Consider the following 20,141-nt stretch of genomic DNA (forward strand, 5'->3'; position numbering starts at 1 on the left):
GTATGCGGGCACGTTTAAAACCAACTATACTTTTAGAGGACGCCGAGTCCAGATTAAAATTTGAACTGATTTCAAATCCATATGCCTTAGACTTAATTCTACTACAAATGGAAAGCATGCAAAAGCAGTTAAGAAAGACAAATGAGAAGCTGGAACTGGCTGACACTACATTTAAGGATAGCCTGCCTACTGATGAATATGATCGATTCCTAACTAAACAAAATAATTTCTTGGAAAAATATATATAAGGTCCCTTTGGTGTTGTGTAGTGATATGCTGAGGGGTTGTGTTGCTGGGTGGTTTAGTGCAACCTTAGGGCTCACCTTCTAAAACCTACCTGTCACGGTGGGGTCCGAGGGTGCCGGGGCCCTTGTCTTCTTCAGCATACACACAGGGACATATAATTATCAATAAAAGTTTTCACACAATAGCGGTGAAAGTATATTAAGACTTTAATTGAAGGATAACTATATACAATCCAATACAGGGGCATCTGATGATGGCAAACTATTGGCTTGATCAGAGTCCTTTGCTTCAGGGGGAGGGTTACCTTGGTTACTATAGCTTAGACTTGGTAAATAAATAGGATTTCAAGTAGACAGACCTGTTCCAGGGACTTTGCGGTTTTCCAGCCTTTATGAGGTACTTGTGAATAGGTACTTGAAGTTACTGAAGAGACTTGACGCTGTCGACGCTTACTATCATGTAGGAGGAAGACGCATGGACACACTGACTTAAGAGTCAGGAAGATGTGGACGGTGAATGGGAGAGCCTCTATCACTTCACCAATCCGACAGCAGGCACTAATAAATACAGAGGATGTCCTGCTGAGACTTTAAAGACACGTATTAGTCCTTATGGCTGACTGGAAACAGGTTAGGGGGTTGAAGATGGAGTCTGACAGGATTACTGAGGTGACGTAGGGAGGTTAGATGTGACACTGCCGATGCCAGACTACCAACTGACAACTGACAAGACCGCACAGCCCTCTTGGGTAGAAGGTGGGCGGAGCTAGCTTTCCCCTGGCCAATCACTAGAGTGTGATAGGTTGCAGGGGAGAAGCACTGATCAAGCTCAACAGTTGTATTATTAGGGCTCGTTCCCACTGAGCAAAAGCAGCTGAATTTCTGCGCTGAATCAGCGCTGAAATTTCAGCCGTTAAAATAGGTGCAGAGCTAATTTCCATTGTGTTGAATGGAAATTCTGCTCTGCAGTTCACACAGTGGAATTTCCGCACTGAACTAATCCGCTTTCCGCCAGAAGAATGAACATGTTCATTCTTCCGCTAGCGGAAGCCTATACAAATCAATGGGGCTCTGATTTTCTGTTTCAGCGCGGATTCAGCGCGGAATACAAGCGTAATACAAGCGGAAATTACTCGCTGAATCAGCGCGGAAATGGGGAAAAGGGGGGGGAGGAGGATTCTAGTATATGTTCTGGTATAGTCTAGTTTACTCACCAAATACTCGCTGAATTTCAGCGCTGAATGCATGCGGATTCAGCGCGGATTCCTCGAGTATTCCGCGCTGAATTTGTCAAGAGCTGATTACGAGCTGAACACTTTCCTAGCAGAATACGCAGGGATTCTGCTTGCATTCTGCTTATATTCTGCTCGGAATTCAGCGTCAGTTGATTTCAGGCGGAAATATTTCCTTGCGTAATCCGCTCCTTTTGCTCTGTGTGAACGTAGCCTTAGAGATAAATACATAACAGCATATTAAATAAATATAAGAGAGTTAGGAAAAAGCAGCAAATACATAGGCCCCAATACCGGCTGTCTAGGGTTGCCAATAGCAACAATACATCTCCAGACGCCTGACAATAAATACCTTTCTGGGCCATTACATATAGAAAAGAAATACAGGAGATCAAGAAAAGGAAGTGGTTTTGAGACACACAGGACTACAATGAAGGCAAGATATATACGTGGCCAATTAACAATGAGACGAACTACAATCAACGTAAAGGCAAGAAAAGAGACATTGTAAAACCTATACAATGAAGACATTGTAAAAACCTTCCCTCCCACCAGGAGAACCAGGAGAGGAGGCAAGAAAAGAAACTGTAAAAGGCAAGACACAGAGGGGCAGTCGCACTACAACACCCAGGGTGACCACACACAAGAAAATAACTTGGTAAATATATCTTCCACTACACTTACTGCTGCACAAATTGAACTATTGGGGAGGGGTCTTAATTTCTGCCCTAGCCAACCAGCTAATTGGTTTGAACATGATTCAGATATTGCTCAGTTTTTGCGGAAGCTAAGTCTGAAAACCTGATTTTTGCAAAATCCTATTAAACCAGAAGGGAGTATGAAGAAATTGTTTTATATCAATAATTTGGGTATTAGAATACAGATTATTTATTATTATTATTATTATTTATTTATTTATAAAGCGCACTTAATTCCAGAGCGCTATACAGGCGACAAGGGTGACAAACAAGAACATTACAAGATCAAAACACATTACATGAAGGCAGATGGCAGACTGATACATGGGGAAGAGGACCCTGCCCGCGAGAGCTTACAATCTATAAGCTTGAGTTTGTTCCACCGGTAATCCCCGCTTCTATTGAGACCTTTGGTAATTTAGTCAGAGCTGACATTAAAATGCTACAAGTACAATATGAACAAGGTGATGTACTATATCCAAATATATCTTCAGCTGATGTATCTGCATTAAAGTCTCTTGTCCATGACCACAATCTGACATCAAACCCGCTGATAAAGGGGGCGCAATTGTGGTCATGGACATGGAGCAATATATACAAGAAGCCTACCGCTAACTTAATGATACAGAGGTATACATGAACCTTTCCAGTGATCCCAGATTTAAAATAGCAAAACGAATTGATAAGATCACACAGGAGGGACTAAGGGTACTATTACACGGAACGATAATCGGCCGAAACGGCCCGATTCTGCCAATTATCATTCCATGTAATGAATACAACTATCAGCCGATGACAACGATCATCGGCTGATCGTTCATATAGGTTCTGACCTATTTTCGTCGGGCGCCGACCGAGCACTGCTACGTGTACTAGCGGTGCACGGCCGGCGACTGACGATATACATTACCTATCCACGCTCCAGGGCTGCTGTTACAGTCTTCTTCTCTCCGGGTCCTGCGCGCCCTAGCTTCAGAGCGGCCTGTCAGCCAATCACAGGCCGCGGTGGTCCTGTGGCTGAGCAGCCTGTCAGCTGACAGGCCACTCTGAAGTTGGAGCGCGCGGGACCCGTGGAGAAGAAGACCGCAGCAGCAGCCCTGGAACGTGGATAGGTAATATATGTACTTAAGCAAGGGTTGTAAGGACATCGGTAACGATGTCCCTGCAGCCCTTGTTTAACAATTAGCGGGCCGTGTAATAGGCCCAGTAAACGAGCGATGATCTAGCAGATCGCTGCTCGTTTACAGGTATTATCGGGCCCCCATCAGCCTGTGTAATACCACCCTTAGTCTCAACATCATAGATGAAAAAACTGCTGATTTTCTTTACACTACAACATCCTAGGCTACCTATGTTGTATTTTTTGCCAAAAATACACAAAAGCCTGGTCTGCCCACCAGGCAGACCAATAGTGTCTTGGAGGGACTCTATTTTGAGCCACATCTCCATTACACTAGATAAAATTTTGAGACCCATAGCGACAACAGCTAAGTCATATCTTGGTTACACTGGATATAGTCAGTTTATATACCTCTATAGCTCAGGATAGAGGTATGATGGCGGTTAGGGAAATGCTCACACTGCTCAATTGATCAGAAATGGAAAATGACTATATCATGAGACTACTACACCTTGTTCAGCTGTATTTGCCGAGACGGGGCGTCGCCATGGGTGCCAATGTGGCACCCACTTTTGCAAATATTGTTGTGGCACATTTAGAGGAGACCAAAATCTATGTAGCCCACCACTTCAGACACGTTCTGGTGTGGTGGCACTACATAGATGACATATTCATGGTGTGGACAGGGGGCGCCACTGAGTTGGACAAATTTGTGGATTTTCTGAATACAGTGGATGAGACCATTAAATTCTCTATGACAAGTGATATGACTAATATCCAATATCTTGATGTATCTGTTTCTAGGGAATAAAATAAACTGACCAGTAATTTGTATGTAAAGCCCACGGACTGTAACAACATGCTGAGATACAACAGTTGCCATCCGGGCAGGATGCTAAAGTTTCTCCCCAGGAGTCAGATGTTACGTGCTAGAAGGATTGTTCAGAAAGATGAAAATCTAGAGCAATCACTTAATATGATGGTTAAACAGTTGCAGGACAGAGGGTATCCCCGAGATTTATTACGGGAGTGTAGACAAGAGGTGGGTGGTATGGACAGGGAATCATTATTACATAAAAAACAACACACTGATAAACTTATAAGAATTCCCTTTGTGACAACTTACACCCTTCTCCCCCCGTATAGCTACTATAATCAACAAACACTGGGACATAATTAAGAAAAGCCATCAGAACGTACCTGAATTTCAGACTGCACCATTGATGTCTTATCGCAGAGGGGTGAACGTAAAGGACAAAATTGTAAAGACTGATGTAAAAAAACAAGATGGACAGATACAGACATTTTTATCTACCAGAAAATTGGGCTCGTATCCTTGCCTTTCATGTAAGAACTGTAAACACATGACAAAGGGTTCCATATTTAAACACCCCAAAACATGTAAGGAATTTAAAATCCAACATTACCTTACATGTGACTCTGACTATGTAATATATACATTGTGGTGCCCTTGCAAAAAGATATATGTGGGTGAAACCACATATGACCTCAAAACCAGGATAAATCAACACCGATACACCATCAGAACACAAAAACCTGATCTTCCGGTATCTAAACATTTTACTGAGATGGGTCATACCAAAAAAGACCTGAAATTTATGGTTGTGGATCGGGTATTTTGCCCAAAACGAGGAGGAGATAGACAATCTATTCTCAAGGAAAGAAAGTTACAGTGGATATACAAAACAGAAGCGCTGGGACCGGATGGTCTCAACGTTGAATACAAAACATCGAAATTTATATGTAGATAGAGTCCAACATATCTGGTCTACAGGTACCTACCGTTTAGTCCAATTGTAAGAAAATAGTGAATAACAACATTTATCATTGTATACTAATTTCTCTTCTTTCTATACTTACCTGATTTATTATCTCTTCTAGATTGTATTATAATCAAGGCAGAGGATCGGACCAACTAGGGTGACACCAGGATGGACCAGCAGAGCACAGTATCATCTGAGCATATTCACACTGTAGCGGCAACTCCATAGGCTGGACAAGGGAATCATAATATGGTCTGGAGAGACCTAGTGAGCAGATCCTGACAGCATCTGAACATGATGGCAAGTTGTGCACACGGGGCTCATGGGGTCACCGCAAAATAAAAGTTCTCCCGAGTCCACAGAGCCTTTTTATATATTTACATAGGCTTATCAGCAGCAGCAACCACGGGCGGTCTCGGCTTGTTAGACACGTCATTAGGGGCAATCCCTTAGGGGAGGTTCTCCCTCCCTGTGTTTGAATGAATTGACAACAGCTCTTATGCTTAATACTGGTCCTGAGTCCGCCTCTGGAAAGTCTTGATCCGACGCTGTACAGATAGGCTGTACATTTTTCATTCAATGGACATTTCTTATGTACAATGGACTTTTTATACGGTTTCTATGATGTGTTGAAACCTGTCAGTTTCAAGCAGTGTTCACACTGCACAGTGGGAATCACACTGGCGCTGACATGAGTTAAACTGATCTGCACGTGTATTGTTTGTGTATGTTTACAAACTCCTAATTAAGATGGACACTTGTAAGACCCTATAACATGTTACTTGTAATTTATCACCTGTTATAAAAGGAAATGATGTTATTCACTTTGTATGCTTGAAAAGGACGGTGTTGAGACCGTTGAAACGTTGCACCCTTTGAATTTTGCTGTACTGCACATGTTATCTACACTTTTGATGGAATAAAACTTTTCTCCCGATTTACAAGTTATCCGTTGTGCCGTGGAATATATCTGGACTATTGAAGTGAAGTCTGTGGTCAGGACTTATCTTTAGGCACCAGGCTAAGACCTTGACTGCTGGAGTGCTGCTCTACAATTATCTTGTGCTATCTATCTATCTATCTATCTATCTATCTATCTATCTATCTATCTATTTATCTATCTATCACAGCTCCACTACATAAACATAATCTCTGCTGTATCACCATATACAAACAGCTTTGCTATATATATATATATATATATATATATACACACACTAATTTTAAAGAAAGATAATCAATACCCTGCCAGTAGCTAGAATAAGCACTGCTCCCGATATTTGGGTACAGCTCTGAATGAGTGCTTTGAATGACCATTAGGAATGGGTGGTCTGACACTGTTCGGCTTAAGGGGTAATGCGGCGTTTAACATTTATTCATTAAATAACACACATTACAAAGTTATACAACTATTTATAGTTTTGCTCAGCCAATATAACTTTGTAATGTGTGTTATTTAGTGAATAAATGTTAAACGCCGCACTACCCCTTCAACTGATTGTGCCCTATAGGACCCAGGCACATTTTATTATAATATTTTCCTGCTATAAAATGCATCCTATAGTGTGTAAATTTGGTAGGTAGTCAGTGATTTCTATACAATATTTTTTTTAATGTCGTTGGTGGTCTAGGGTGGGTTACTGTATATCTAGTGGTTCAGTGTGGTTAAGGAGTTAATATCTAGTATCCTTGATGGTTTATTGTTTAACACTAAATAATAATATACAGTAAGTAAATCCATGCATTGTACTATAATAGACATACAAGTTATCATAAAAAGCAGATATTGATAGTGCACCTTTTTTCAATATGTAGAAAATATTGATTTGCTTTTTCAGCATCCTTCTCCATGAATGCTTGATACATATAAACTGACTGAAAAAATCCAAGAAGTTCAGGAAAGGACATCAGATTTTTCACCGGTATATCTGTAACCCTGTAATAGAAGCATATGTGCTTATGATAAAGATTACCTGGCATAATTTCAAATTGTTCTCTTCCTGTTGCTGAAATTGCCTATGTACTATACTATATACTATACTGGTTGCTCTGGAATGTTCTGCTAATTGTATATCTTCATTTATTGCTTTCTTTACATTGCTGATGATGCGTTGGTTCGGTTGTATATGGTGCTATTAGAAAGATTTAAAGTTAAAGGATAAAATTAAAGCAGTGAGTGGGATTGGAGGAAGACTGGCCGCTTTGCAAAAATCTGATAACTATATATTAATATAAGACCGGTCGTTCTGTGACCCAGCCGGGTAATGGAACGGCCGATCTCTGCAAAGATCATCCCGGCCGGTACTACAGTACCGGCCGGATGATCTTTCCGGCCGCAGTGTTCTGATGCGGGCGCATCAGCGCCTGCCCGCGTCAGAAATGTCATATCACACCGCTCGCTTCATTGTGTGAACTGACAGGTTTTTCTGCTCAGAAAACTGACATGTCAGTTCTTTGCGGCGCCGCATGGGATCCCAGCCGGAGCGTATACGATGTGTATATACTCCGCTGTGTGAACATAGCCTTAGTCAGATAATCACTGAAAATATATTGTATTAAAAAACAAACTTTAAAAAACAACATGTATATCACATATAAAAACAGAATGTATATCACATATAAAAACAGAAAATTTTTTGCAAGAGTGTAAACGTTCTTCAGCAGCATTGGAGTACAACTCCTATCATGAGTTACGGCTGATTGTAATAAAACGGCTAAAAAACACGCTTTAGCAGCCTTGGAGTACAACTAAAAGTTTTTTTTTACGATCAGCCGTTTTTGGACTACTTTTTACTACTACTATTTATAACAACTACCGTGATAGTTGTACTCCAATGCTGCTGAAGAACGTTTACACTCTTGCTAAATTTTTTCTGTTTTTATATGTGTTATACATGTGGTTTTTTAATGTTTGTTTTAAATACAAATATATTTTCAGTGATTATCTGTCTAATAGTTTTAATAATCAATCTCTATCTACTCCATTTTACAAACTAGAGGACAGACTTTGGTTAGAAATATTTTGAATGTTTTTTGGATATATCAGGTATTTTATCTGTGCCTGAATACCTTGATTTTTGGGAGATTTGAGTGAGCTGCACCTTGCTTTTAGATTATACTAGAAAATGTACCCGGCGCTGCCCGGGTATAAAGTGTCGGTGTGTTAATTAGATTTGTTCTAAGGTGCCCAGGAGGCCAATTTAAAGGTATTGTTTCATCTGAGTTAATCAAAGGAATTAGTGTATACCTGTAGTGCATAGTTTGAGGGGTTCTGTATACCTATAGTGTATAGTTTTTAGGGGTCCCACATATCTGTAATGCATAGTTGGGGGGTGGGGGGTCTGTATACCTATAGTGTATAGTTGGGGGGTCCTGTATACCTGTAGTGTGTAGTTGGGGGGCTGTATACCTGTAGTGTATAGTTGAGAGTGGTCCTGTATACCAGTAGTGTATAGTTGGCGGGGCTGTATACCTGTACTGCATAGTTTGGGAAGTCCTGTATACTTGCAGTGTATAGTTGGTGAAGGTCCTGTATACTGTACCTGTACTGTATAGTTTGGGGGTCCTGTATACCTGTAGTATATAGTTGGTGCTGTATACCTGTAATGTATAGTTGGTGGAGGTCTTGTATATCTGTAGTTTATAGTTTGAGGGTCCTGGATACCTCTAGTGTATAGTTGGTGGAGGTCTTGTCTACCTGTAGATTATAGTTCGGGGGTCCTGTATACCGGTAGTGTAAAGTTTGAGGCTGCTGTATACCTGTAATATATAGTTGGTGGAGGTCCTGTATACCTGTAGTGTATAGTTTGGGGGTCCTGTATACCTGTAGTGTATAGTTTGTGGTCCTATATACCTGTAGTAGATAGTTGGTGGAGTTCCTGTATACCTGTAGTGTATAATTTTGGGGTCCTATATACCTGTAGTGTATAGTTTGGGGTCCTGTATATCTATAGTATAGAGTTGGTGGGGGTGCTGTATACCTGAAGTATAGAGTTGGTGGAGGTCCTGTATACCTGTAGTGTATAGTTTTGAGTTCCTGTAAACCTGAAGTGTATAGTTTGGGGTCCTATATACCTGTAGTATATAGTTGGTGGAGGTCTTGTATACCTGTAGATTATAGTTCGGGGGTCCTGTATACCTGTAGTGTAAAGTTTGGGGGTCCTGTATACCTGTAGTATAGAGTTGGTGAAGGTGCTGTATACCTGTAGTAAAGAGCTGGTTGAGGTCCTGTATACATATAGTGCATGCTTTTGGGGTCCTGTATACCTGTAGTGTATAGTTTGGGGTCCTATATACCTGTAGTATATAGTTGGTGGAGTTCCTGTATACCTGTAGTGTATAATGTGGGGGTGCTGTATACCTGTAGTATAGAGTTGGTGGAGGTCCTGTATACCTGTAGTGTATAGTTTTGGTTTCCTGTATACCTGTAGTGTATAGTTCGGGGTCCTGTATACCTGAAGTATATAGTTGGTGGAGGTCCTGTATACCTGAGATATATAATTGGTGGAGGACCTGTATACCTGTAGTATATAGTTTTGGGGTCCTGTATACCTGTAGTATATAGTTGGTAGAGGTCCTGTGCACCTGTAGTGTACAGTTTTAGAGTCCTGTATACCTGCAGGGTCGTATTAACCATTATGCACCTATGGTCTGGTGCCTAGATTAGCACCTTGCAGAGGGGCAGTACCCTCCCGTTCAGACTTGCCGGAAAATCTGGTGTCTTTTCGAGGGGGGGTATGGCGGTATTGGTCAGGTCTGGTATAGCACTGTTATCCAGTCACAGTATGGCAGTATTGGTCAGGTCTGGTATGGCAGTGTTATCCAGTCACAGTGTGTTGGTATTGGTCAGATCTGGTATGGCGGTGTTATCCAGTCACAGTATGGCGGTATTGGTCAGGTCTGATATGGCGGTGTTATCCAGTCCCAGTGTGGCGGTATTGGTCAGGTCTGGTGTAGCGGTGTTATCCAGTCACAGTATGGCGGTATTGGTCAGGTCTGGTATGGCAGTGTTATCTAGTCACAGTACGGCGGCATTGGTCAGGTCTGGTATGGCGGTGTTATCCAGTCACAGTATGGCGGTATTGGTCAGGTCTGGTGTAGCTGTGTTATCCAGTCACAGTATGGGGGTATTGGTCAGGTCTGGTATAGCGGTGTTATCCAGTCACAGTATGGTGGTATTGGTCAAGGCTGGTATAGCGGTGTTATCCAGTCACAGTATGGTGGTATTGGTCAAGGCTGGTATGGCGGTGTTATCCAGTCACAGTGTGGCGGTATTGGTCAGGTCTGGTATGGTATGGCGGTGTTATCCAGTCACAGTATTAGTGGTATTGGTCAGGTCTGGTGTGGCAGTGTTATCCAGTCACAGTATGGCGATATTGGTCAGGTCTGGTGTGGCAGTGTTATCCAGTCACAGTATGGCGGTATTGGTCAGGTCTGGTATGGCAGTGTTATCCAGTCACAGTATGGCGGTATTGGTCAGGTCTGGTATGGCGGTGTTATCCAGTCACAGTATGGCGGTATTGGTCAGGTCTGGTATGGCAGTGTTATCCAGTCACAATATGGCGGTATTGGTCAGGTCTGGTATGGCGGTGTTATCCAGTCACAGTATGGTAGTATTGGTCAGGTCTGGTATGGCGGTTTTAAATGTGACCTCTGGAGCTATTACCTACCAATCTACCAATCCTGATGCTAATTGGTGAGTGAGGATGGGGCTTCCTCAGGTTTAGTGCTTAGGGCAGCAGCAGCTGGTAATACTGCCCTGTATACATGTACTGTATGTACTGGAGTAGGGGGTCTACCATTTATTTCTGTGGATCTGTTGTGAGGCAGCTGCCCTATCAACCAATCAGATTCCAGCTCCCTATGAAAATCAAAGTAGTAATTAATCCTATTGGTTGCTAAGGCTCCCAACTGCAGTTTCCTCTGGGCAGAGCTGCAGCTAATTATATCACCTGTGTGTGCAGTGTGGAGATTTTCCCATTCATCTCTATGGGGCGCTCTTCCCCCTCCCCTCCTGTACATCTGTCGGGGACGGGACCTTCGCTCTAACCTTCCCGGGCAACCAATGTATCTGTGTGCCAAATATGGGGTCAAACGGTTCAGGCGTTTAGAAGTCTATACGGGACAGACAGACAGACACACTTTAATTTTTATAAAGATATTAATATCAACTAGAAAATACTTAGCAGGTTTATTCATTTCCATTTTTAACTCTGAAATTAATCTGATTAAGGATCCCTACTAATCACGGCTGTTGTTTCAACGGCCGTGATTGGTACGGAATTTACATTGTGCTGCAGGCCGAGGGAATCCCAGTCAGAATGTATAAACATGGTATACACTCCGGCCGGGATCCTTAGCAGCGCCGTAGAAAACAGGCGTCAGTTTTCTGCGGCCGCAATTCATTGAATAGCGGCCGCAGAAAACCATGTCAGTGCACACTATGGAGAGTGTCATAGTGTTCAGTGGGGAGTTCTGACATGGGCGCACACTGATGCGCCCGCATCAGAACTCAGCTGCGCAAAAGATCATCCGGCCGGTACTGCAGTACCGGCCCGTATGATATTTTCTGAGACCGTCCGTTCTGTGACCCGGTCGGGTCATGTAACGGCCGGTCTCATACCAAATGGGAACATAGCCTAATATTGTGGGGGAATTGGAACAGTATCTCCTTTTAGGTACAATGATAACTTCTGGTATGTGTGAATTTTTGCCCCCCAAAGCAAGCAAAACTAAAAGTCCCTCTAAGGCTATGTTCACACTACATTCTTTTTCAGTAAGGTTTACTGCAGGGACGGCATTGCATTGAAGTCAATGCAGCGCCGCCCGCTGTGTTCCCACATTGTTATTTTAACGTCCGTTCTTTAGAACTTGCGTTAAAATAATGTTTTTAGATGAATGAATGGAATGGACATTAAATCATTACAAACTTACCATTTCTTGTCTTTTAGTGGAATAGCCTCAAATATATTATAGTACTGACTGAACATGTGTTCCATGCATTTATCATTATATGAATACAATGTATCCAACACCTGCAAAAAAATGTTTAAAAATTATTAAGGTAGAACTGACCTAATATCCTTGGGTACTTCAGTGGTTCAAGGTTCTGACCCAATAATAAACCCCTCATATAACAGTCCTCCAAAGCTGCAATACATGTAAGCTCCAGATTCCTACATGTAAAGCCCCCATAGGGAATTCACCAAGAATGGGAGTTTAAGGACCATCAAAGATGTCACAGTCGTGTTATTAGTCACATGACCAGTAGAAGGCCTATCTGTACATATTGTAAATAGGGGTAATCTGTATTAAATTTGTTTGTGTGTGTCTGTCTATGTTTGTGAAGCAGAGCTGGGGTGTATAATGCAGCAGAGCTGGGTGTGTATTGTATATGGAGTAAAGCTTTGTGTCTGGATATAATGTATTGTCACGGAAACTGTTAAAGTGGCCCTGTCATTTCAATAAACTTTCACCCCTTCACTGCATTAACCCCATTACTGACTTAGACAGTCAGGGAAGCTTATTAATATGAACTTTTTTTTTTCTGTTTTCAGTTGTCTAAATCAGGGGTGCGTCTTGTCATATTACCTATTAAACCCTATTGATGAACTCTCTTGAATGTTCTGTATAGGTTGAAGGTGGACTTTCAGAATCATTTGCTCTGGTCAAAAACAAAAAACAAAAAAAACAAAAAACAAAAAAAAAAACAGGCCAAATGAACAAAACAGCTGAAAAAAAAAGCTTCTGTTTACAGCTGAAAGAACTTGGAGTAAGATTAACTTGGATTGAGAGCACTTTGCAAGAAGAGCTCAAAGTTGTAATTTAGTTTAAGAGCATTGCTTTGGTTTAAGAGCTCCTTGTACTGGGTGGGACGGAGAGTGCGGGAGGGGCTCTGAGCCAGGAAGTCTCCCTTACCTTCCTAATAATAGCAGATGCACTTCAGGCTGGGATTTGCATCAGGGGACAGGACCGTGAAGTTAATCTCTTCATAGCTGTACCCCTCTCTCCCCGGACAGAGAGTGCTGCTATACTGTGCCCACATCTGCCCTGCTCATTCCTTCATGTTTCCTGCAGTCTCTGTTGGCCCTTGTGTTTCTCATCCTCTTTATTCCTGCTATAATGTGCCTCCACTTACACTCAACTATACACACTGCTGCTATAATGTGCCTACACTTTTACTAAGCTATACACACTGCTGCTATAATGTGCCAGCACTTACACTCAGCTATACACACTGCTGCTATAATGTGCTTGCACTTTTACTCAGCTATACACACTGCTGCTATAATGTGCCTGCACTTACTGTACACTCAGCCATTTATACTACTGTATAGAAAAGTTTCTGTCACTGTCCTCCTGAACAGCTCTGTGATTTTTCACTTCCTGATTGGTCCATGCTGAACACACACCCCTTCCTCATTGCTGTCATGTGACCACACAGACCTCTGACAGCAGCCCTGCTTCTCTATTCTAGCATGTTGCTACACTACTGAATTATGGGGATCTGCAGTTTCATCCTGTATCTTCAAACTGCTGCTGTTTTTTCCAGTTTATGCACTTATTATACATTATACGCCACATGCTGATTGCTTTACTGTACAGTAACTTATAATATGACATATTCAGTTGTTTCTAAATGTTAGTTTCATTTGTTTTACCTGTTATTAAAAATAAAAAAAATCATTATTTTTGGGTTAAGGAACCAATTTTCCGCATTTCAATGATTTCCTATGGGGAAAATTTGCTTTGGTTTAAGAGCGATTTAAATTACAACCAAGATTGAATTATGCTCTTAATCCAAGGCACCACTGTGGTTCAAAAATAATTTGAACATAGCACGATATGTTGTGATATGATACAATTATTGTCCATTTAAATAGCTATTAAAACAAGGACCTGTAACAACATCAAAGCGAAAGTTCTTAAGTGATTTGGTGAAAGAAAACAAAAAGAATTCAGACATTGGGAAACGTGAAAACACGCAAGAGTGAATTATAACACTGGAATTCTAGTAAACAATATACAGTTAAATTCAGTATGTTACCTCTGACATTACTGCAGTTAGGTCATGTGACAAATCCTTGTATTCAATCTTAAAGGATGGATAAAATCCATGTGCAGCCAGACATCCTCTCGTTTTCAGTACTCGAATTGCTTCACCGGCAAATTCATCTGCTTTGAACCAATGAGCAGCAAGAGCAGAATTCACCAGGTCCAAAGAAGCATTCTTCACGGGCAACTTTTCAGCTGGTGCCACCCTGTAGAGAGAGGAGAGAGATGATTGCCAGCGGGATAAATGCAATCTAATTTTCTCATTATATCACCAGTTTTGGTAATTCCAGTGTACTACTCACATGTACGACACATTGTTTGCTATAATATGTTGTTTAGCCACATTTATTTGGGATTCACTGATGTCTACTCCCAGGACCTTCTTAAAGTGAGGAGCTAGAGGAACAGTGTAACGTCCAGTCCCACAGCCAACATCCACCGCTATTTCAAGAGGTCTCCCATCTGTCTATAGGGAAGGGAAGAGCATGTTCTGTAAAAGTCGGTAAAACAAATCTTTCTGCATAGAATATTTTTTTGAAAATAAGAATTCCTTTTTATATAATGCCAACTATTTTGCAGCACTTAACACTTTGGACTGTGGGAGGAAACAGAAGGAGAACAATGAAGTATCCAAACATGGGTCCTAAGTAATGCAATGCGGCCACCGAAATTTGTACCAGCCTTAAAGGGGAAGTCCGATGAAAATTTTTATTTAAGTATTGTATTGTCCTTGAAAAGTTATACAAATCACCAATATACACTTATGCTTATGCTTATAAAGTGCTTTTTCCCTGCATTTACTACTGCATCAAGGCTTCACTTCCTGGATAACATGGTGATATCACGACCTGACTCCCTGAGCTGTGCGGGCTGTGGCTGCTGGAGAGGATGATGGCAGGGGGACACTGAGGGAAGTGAAGCCTTGATGCAGTAGTAAGTGCAGGGAGAAAAGCACTTTGAGCTTTAAGCATTTCCCATAATAAGTGTATATTGGTGATTTGTATAACTTTTGGGGGGCAATACAATACTTTAACAAAAGTTGCTCAACGTTTGCCAGACGTCTCCTTTAATGTTTGTTGTACTGGCAGCTGTAAATGGTAGAAACATACATTCATCATTTGGCAAGTGTTTTTTGTCCACTTTGTTTACACTCTTGAAAATATTGGGGCACAGATCTAAAGAATTATCTGTTTACTCTGATAAGACACAGAATTATAACCATCAGGATTCACAATGTGAAGGGTTTCCCAGAAGTCTCATAAGATGCCAGCTAAGGAGGGTAACACTTATTCCCCCTCATGGATTTTTTGTGTTCTCCTTCTTGTAGTCATTTTGCTCCTGGTGGTTTGCCCTTACATTTGTGTCATCTATGGTTATTGTCAAGAGGAATTCTAAATACTATGCGGTTGTGCCACAATGGACACTTATCACCTGTCCACAAGATGAGTGATAAGTGAATGATCATCAGGAGCCCCACTGCATAAAATTCCCAATGATAAGTAGAATTTTGATCACTGTGAGGAGGAGTTTGGACTTAGTGTTGCACTAACTTAAGAAAAGTGTCTGGGTTTCGCCATGTGGCTGAGCACTCACCATTTAACTCCCATCATCTGGAGAAATTGGATGCCGCCATCCATTTTCTCTAGATGCCAAGAGTTTAATTCTGAGCGTTTCGACCACGTGGAGAAACCTGAACACTTTTCTGAAGTTCGTACAACAATACTGAGCTGAAGTCAAGCCAATAGTCAATGATATAAGAAAAGAAACCTAAAAAAAAAAACTAAAAAAAAAGAGAAAAGAAACCTAAAAACATTTTAGTGAGCTTTCTTTTTGTCTTTTTTTTTTTTTAATGACAGTGATCAGGTGCAAGCTCAATAGTAGACAGTATTTTGAGATAGCCATATAAAGGGGCTGACAGGTGTTTGAATTGTTAATTATTGCATAATTTTACAGGTAAACACTGGTTGACCTATGACCGGTTTGAAACTGCCATTTACCGGCAAAGTCCCATGGCCATTAACAATTTGAAACTGTGCCACATGCTTGCATGGTCTTTAGTCACAGCATTTCCACACCCAGGTCTTTTGGCAGCCGGGAGGCTGTTCACACAGTATATCCCACTTTGATGTTTTTGAAGCCAAAGCTAGGGACGGGTGAAAAAAAAAAAAAAAAACGCGAACAGTATCTATCCATCTATCTATCATCTATCTATCTTAATATGTATATATATATTCTCTTCCTTTATAATGCACTCCTGGGAATGGCTTCAAAAAGTACATCAAAATGAAATGTGTAAAACTAACCTGTGTACTTTATAAATTAGTAAAGCAACATGAGCAACAAAAATAGTATCAATCCCTGATTGGTGCACCTGAAGTCTGGCGCACTGGAGGCAGGTCTTGGGCCATCTGTTTAGGATGCGACTAATTAATATTCCATTACTGGGAAAGAGGAAAAATAATCATCCGTGTCATCAATTGAAGAGGTAATACAAACAAGGGATGAGCGAACCGAACCGTTACGAACCAGATTCGTTACAAACTTTGCAAAAAGTTTGGTTCGGCACCAAACCGAACTTTGAGAAAGTTCATTACGAATCTGATAAAAATAACGGCGACGCAAAATTGTACTTTTTTCACAGAATAGAACAGGATACAAGGGATTATTACTCCTATAATGCCTTGTATCCTGGTTTTATGTGAAAATCAAGATGTGTGATATCACTCCCCAGGACAAGGAAGTGCCTCAGCGCGCCAGCAGCTTCTCAGTGTGTTGCAAGAATTCAAAAAGAGAGGAGCTCCATATCAGATAGAGAGGGAAAAGAGATAGATAGATAGATAGATAGCCAAACAACTAGATAGATACAGGGAGAGACAGAGAAGGAATAGAAAGTGTTGGTAAAAGAAGAGAGGAAGAGAAAAAAAAAATAGCAAGATCCAGGGAAAGCTGGATATAGAAGATAAGCTGATACATAGGGAAAGAGGCTGAGAAATCAAGAGATAGGTAGAGATAGGGGGAGATAGGCATCTAAATAAAAAAAATAGTGAGATCTAGGGAGAGTTAGGGAGCTAAAAAACAGAAATATGGAGAGAAAAGTGAGAAAAGAGTCAGGACAGGTAGCACTGAACCAGCTCCTGTCTCGTGACTGAAAGTACACGCTACACGCTGCTCTGCTGAGTGCCGTCAACCCTTTTTAGCCGCAACAAAAAAAAGTTTGTTTCTAATGATGAGAGAGCCTGTTCGTCCGAGCTTGGTACTCGATCGAGTATTAGGGTACTCGATGGTACTCGTTACTCGGACGAGCATCTCGCGATACTCGAGAAAATCTCATCATCCATTTCCTGTAAGTTTAGGCGCTATTTTTAAGCAAATAAACATGCAGGAAACTCTTTGGTACATCCTGCGATCACTTGGGATCCATACATGTCGATAGCAGCGATTGGTTGGCCAGATCAGATGACCCTGCCATATAAAACTCAGCGCCGCTAGTACTCGCTTCAGACGTGTGCTGGAAGAGGTCAGGGACAGAGCTGCTGCTGGTCAGGGAGGGCGTCAGTGCAGGATTTAGCGTTTCAGTAGGCAGGGAATACTAGCAATACAAACAGCCCTTTTCAGGGCTTAAAAGCGTTTTTTAATAGTATTACTACAGGCTGCTGGCTGGGACTTGCAGTGCTGCTATCACGATTTCACCAGCACACTGTGGTGATCGGCTGCTGGCAGAAAGAGGCCATTAGGTGTTGCATACAGACCCCTAAGAAGTGCTCAGTATACTCTTTTTTGATTTTGGGGCTGGTGGTCCTGCTGTACTACACTGTATTGCTGGGATTTGTAGTACATCCTGCATAGAACTTCACTGCTCATTGTAAGGGGGTGTCAGAGGGTGTGTGTATAGTTCCAGCCAATACCAGATTGTACCATACAGCCCCCCTAAACTCGTGGAAACTACACTGTATTGCTGGGATTTGTAGTACATGCTTAATAGAACTTCACTGCTCATTGTAAGGGGTTGTCAGAGGGTGTGTATATAGTTCCGGCCAATACCAGATTGTACCGTACAGCCCCCCCCTAAACTCGTGGGGACTACACTGTATTACTGGGATTTGTAGTACATCCTGCATAGAACTTCACTGCTCATTGTAAGGGGGTGTCAGAGGGTGTGTGTATAGTTCCGGCCAATACCAGATTGTACCGTACAGCCACCCCTTAAACTCGTGGGGACTACACTGTATTGCTGGGATTTGTAGTACATCCTGCATAGAACTTCACTGCTCATTGTAAGGGGGTGTCAGAGGGTGTTTGTATAGTTCTGGACAATACCAGATTGTACCGTACAGCCCCTCTAAACTCGTGGGGACTACACTGTATTGCTGGGATTTGTAGTACATCCTGCATAGAACTTTACTGCTCATTATAAGGGGGTATCACAGAGTGTGTATAGTTCTGGACAATACCAGATTGTACCGTACAGCCCCCCTAAACTCGTGGGGACTACACTGTATTGCTGGGATTTGTAGTACATCCTGCATAGAACTTCACTGCTCATTGTAAGGGGGTGTCAGAGGGTGTGTGTATAGTTCCGGAAAATACCAGATTGTACCGTACAGCCCCCCTAAACTCGTGGGGACTACACTGTATTCCTGGGATTTGTAGTACATCCTGCATAGAACTTCACTGCTCATTGTAAGGGGGTATCACAGAGTGTGTATAGTTCTGGACAATACCAGATTGTACCGTACAGCCCCTCCTAAAGTCGTGGGGACTACACTGTATTGCTGGGATTTGTAGTACATCTTGCACAGAACTTTACTGCTCATTGTAAGGGGGTATCACAGAGTGTGTATAGTTCTGGACAATACCTGATTGTACCATACAGCCCCACCAAACCAGTGAGTACTACAAGTATTATTCCAGATTTCTGTATTTCATACGCAAGGCCTATCTAAGTTCCATACTGTGCAGTGTCCATAAAATGGTGAACCCCAGGGGTAAGGGTCGGGGGCGCGAGCGTGGGGTTCGAAGTGATGTGGTTGCCGGAGGCCGTGGTTCAGGGCAGGGTGACACAGCAGCACCTGTTGAGGAGGTAGCAGTGGCACACCGCAGACATCCACTCCCTAGCTTCTTTGCCCAACTTACGGGGTCATAAGGTAGACCGTTATTGAAACCGCAGCAGTGTGAAAAGGTGATCACATGGATAGCGGATAATGTGTTCAGTAACTTATCCACCACCCAGTCTTCAACGCAGTCCACCCACGCTACCCAAGGGAGTGGAACCCTTGCTTCATTAGCTCAGCCTCCTTCCCCACAGCCTGGCCCCTCCAGGGAAAGAAGGGATTCAGATCCACCACCATGGTCCCAGGAACTCTTTTCTGGACCCTTCCCTGAGTCAGAGCAACCGGAGCAGTCAATCTTTCCTGATGCCCAAACTATGCAGCTCACGCAGTCAGTGGGTGATAAGAGTGGGGACTTGCAAGCGGGGTTGGAAGAGGTGTCTGATGATGATGATGAGACCCGGTTGTCAGACAATGAGGTTGTTGTCATGGATGTAACTCAAAGTGAGGAGGAGAGTGAGGAGCTGATGGATGAGGACGAGGTGACTGACCCAAGCTGGGTGGATAAGCCTAGTGAAGACCGTGCTTCTGAGGGGAAGGCAACTTCACCTGCAGGACCGGTTGGAAGAGGAAGAGGGGTGGGCAGAGGGGGAAGCAGGGGCAGAGCGAGTAGATCAGCAACTGTTTCACGGAGTCAAACTCCCGTGGCCAGGGCTAGATGTTCCTAAGTCTGGAGGTTTTTTAAAGAAACTGCAGATGACCGACGGACTGTAGTGTGCAACGTGTGCCACGCCAGGATCAGCAGGGGAACCACCACTACCAGCCTAACCACTGCCAGCATGCGCAGGCATATGAGTGCTAAACACCCCACTCAGTGGAACCAAGGCCATTGAGTGACTGCAAGTCGCACACCTGGTCCTTCTCCTGTGTCACGTGCTGGCTCTGTCAGTCCCCCCGCCC

The 20,141-nt window shown here is 42.5% G+C and overlaps 1 protein-coding gene across 1 annotated transcript in view; it reads right to left on the reverse strand.

Moving 5' to 3' along the window:
• Window positions 1–20,141, reverse strand: part of LOC138800933 (putative methyltransferase DDB_G0268948) — a 90,825-nt gene that overhangs the window by 31,319 nt on the left and 39,365 nt on the right. Inside the window, exons 3-6 of the mRNA XM_069983190.1 lie at window positions 14,436–14,599; window positions 14,126–14,339; window positions 12,013–12,113; window positions 6,878–7,015 (exon numbers count right to left, since the gene is read on the reverse strand). Coding sequence (XP_069839291.1) covers window positions 6,878–7,015; window positions 12,013–12,113; window positions 14,126–14,339; window positions 14,436–14,599 — 617 coding nt within the window. The remainder of the gene's footprint in view (window positions 1–6,877; window positions 7,016–12,012; window positions 12,114–14,125; window positions 14,340–14,435; window positions 14,600–20,141) is intronic.

Source organism: Dendropsophus ebraccatus, chromosome 9, assembly GCF_027789765.1.
Source record: "Dendropsophus ebraccatus isolate aDenEbr1 chromosome 9, aDenEbr1.pat, whole genome shotgun sequence".
Classification (NCBI taxonomy): Eukaryota; Metazoa; Chordata; class Amphibia; order Anura; family Hylidae; genus Dendropsophus; species Dendropsophus ebraccatus.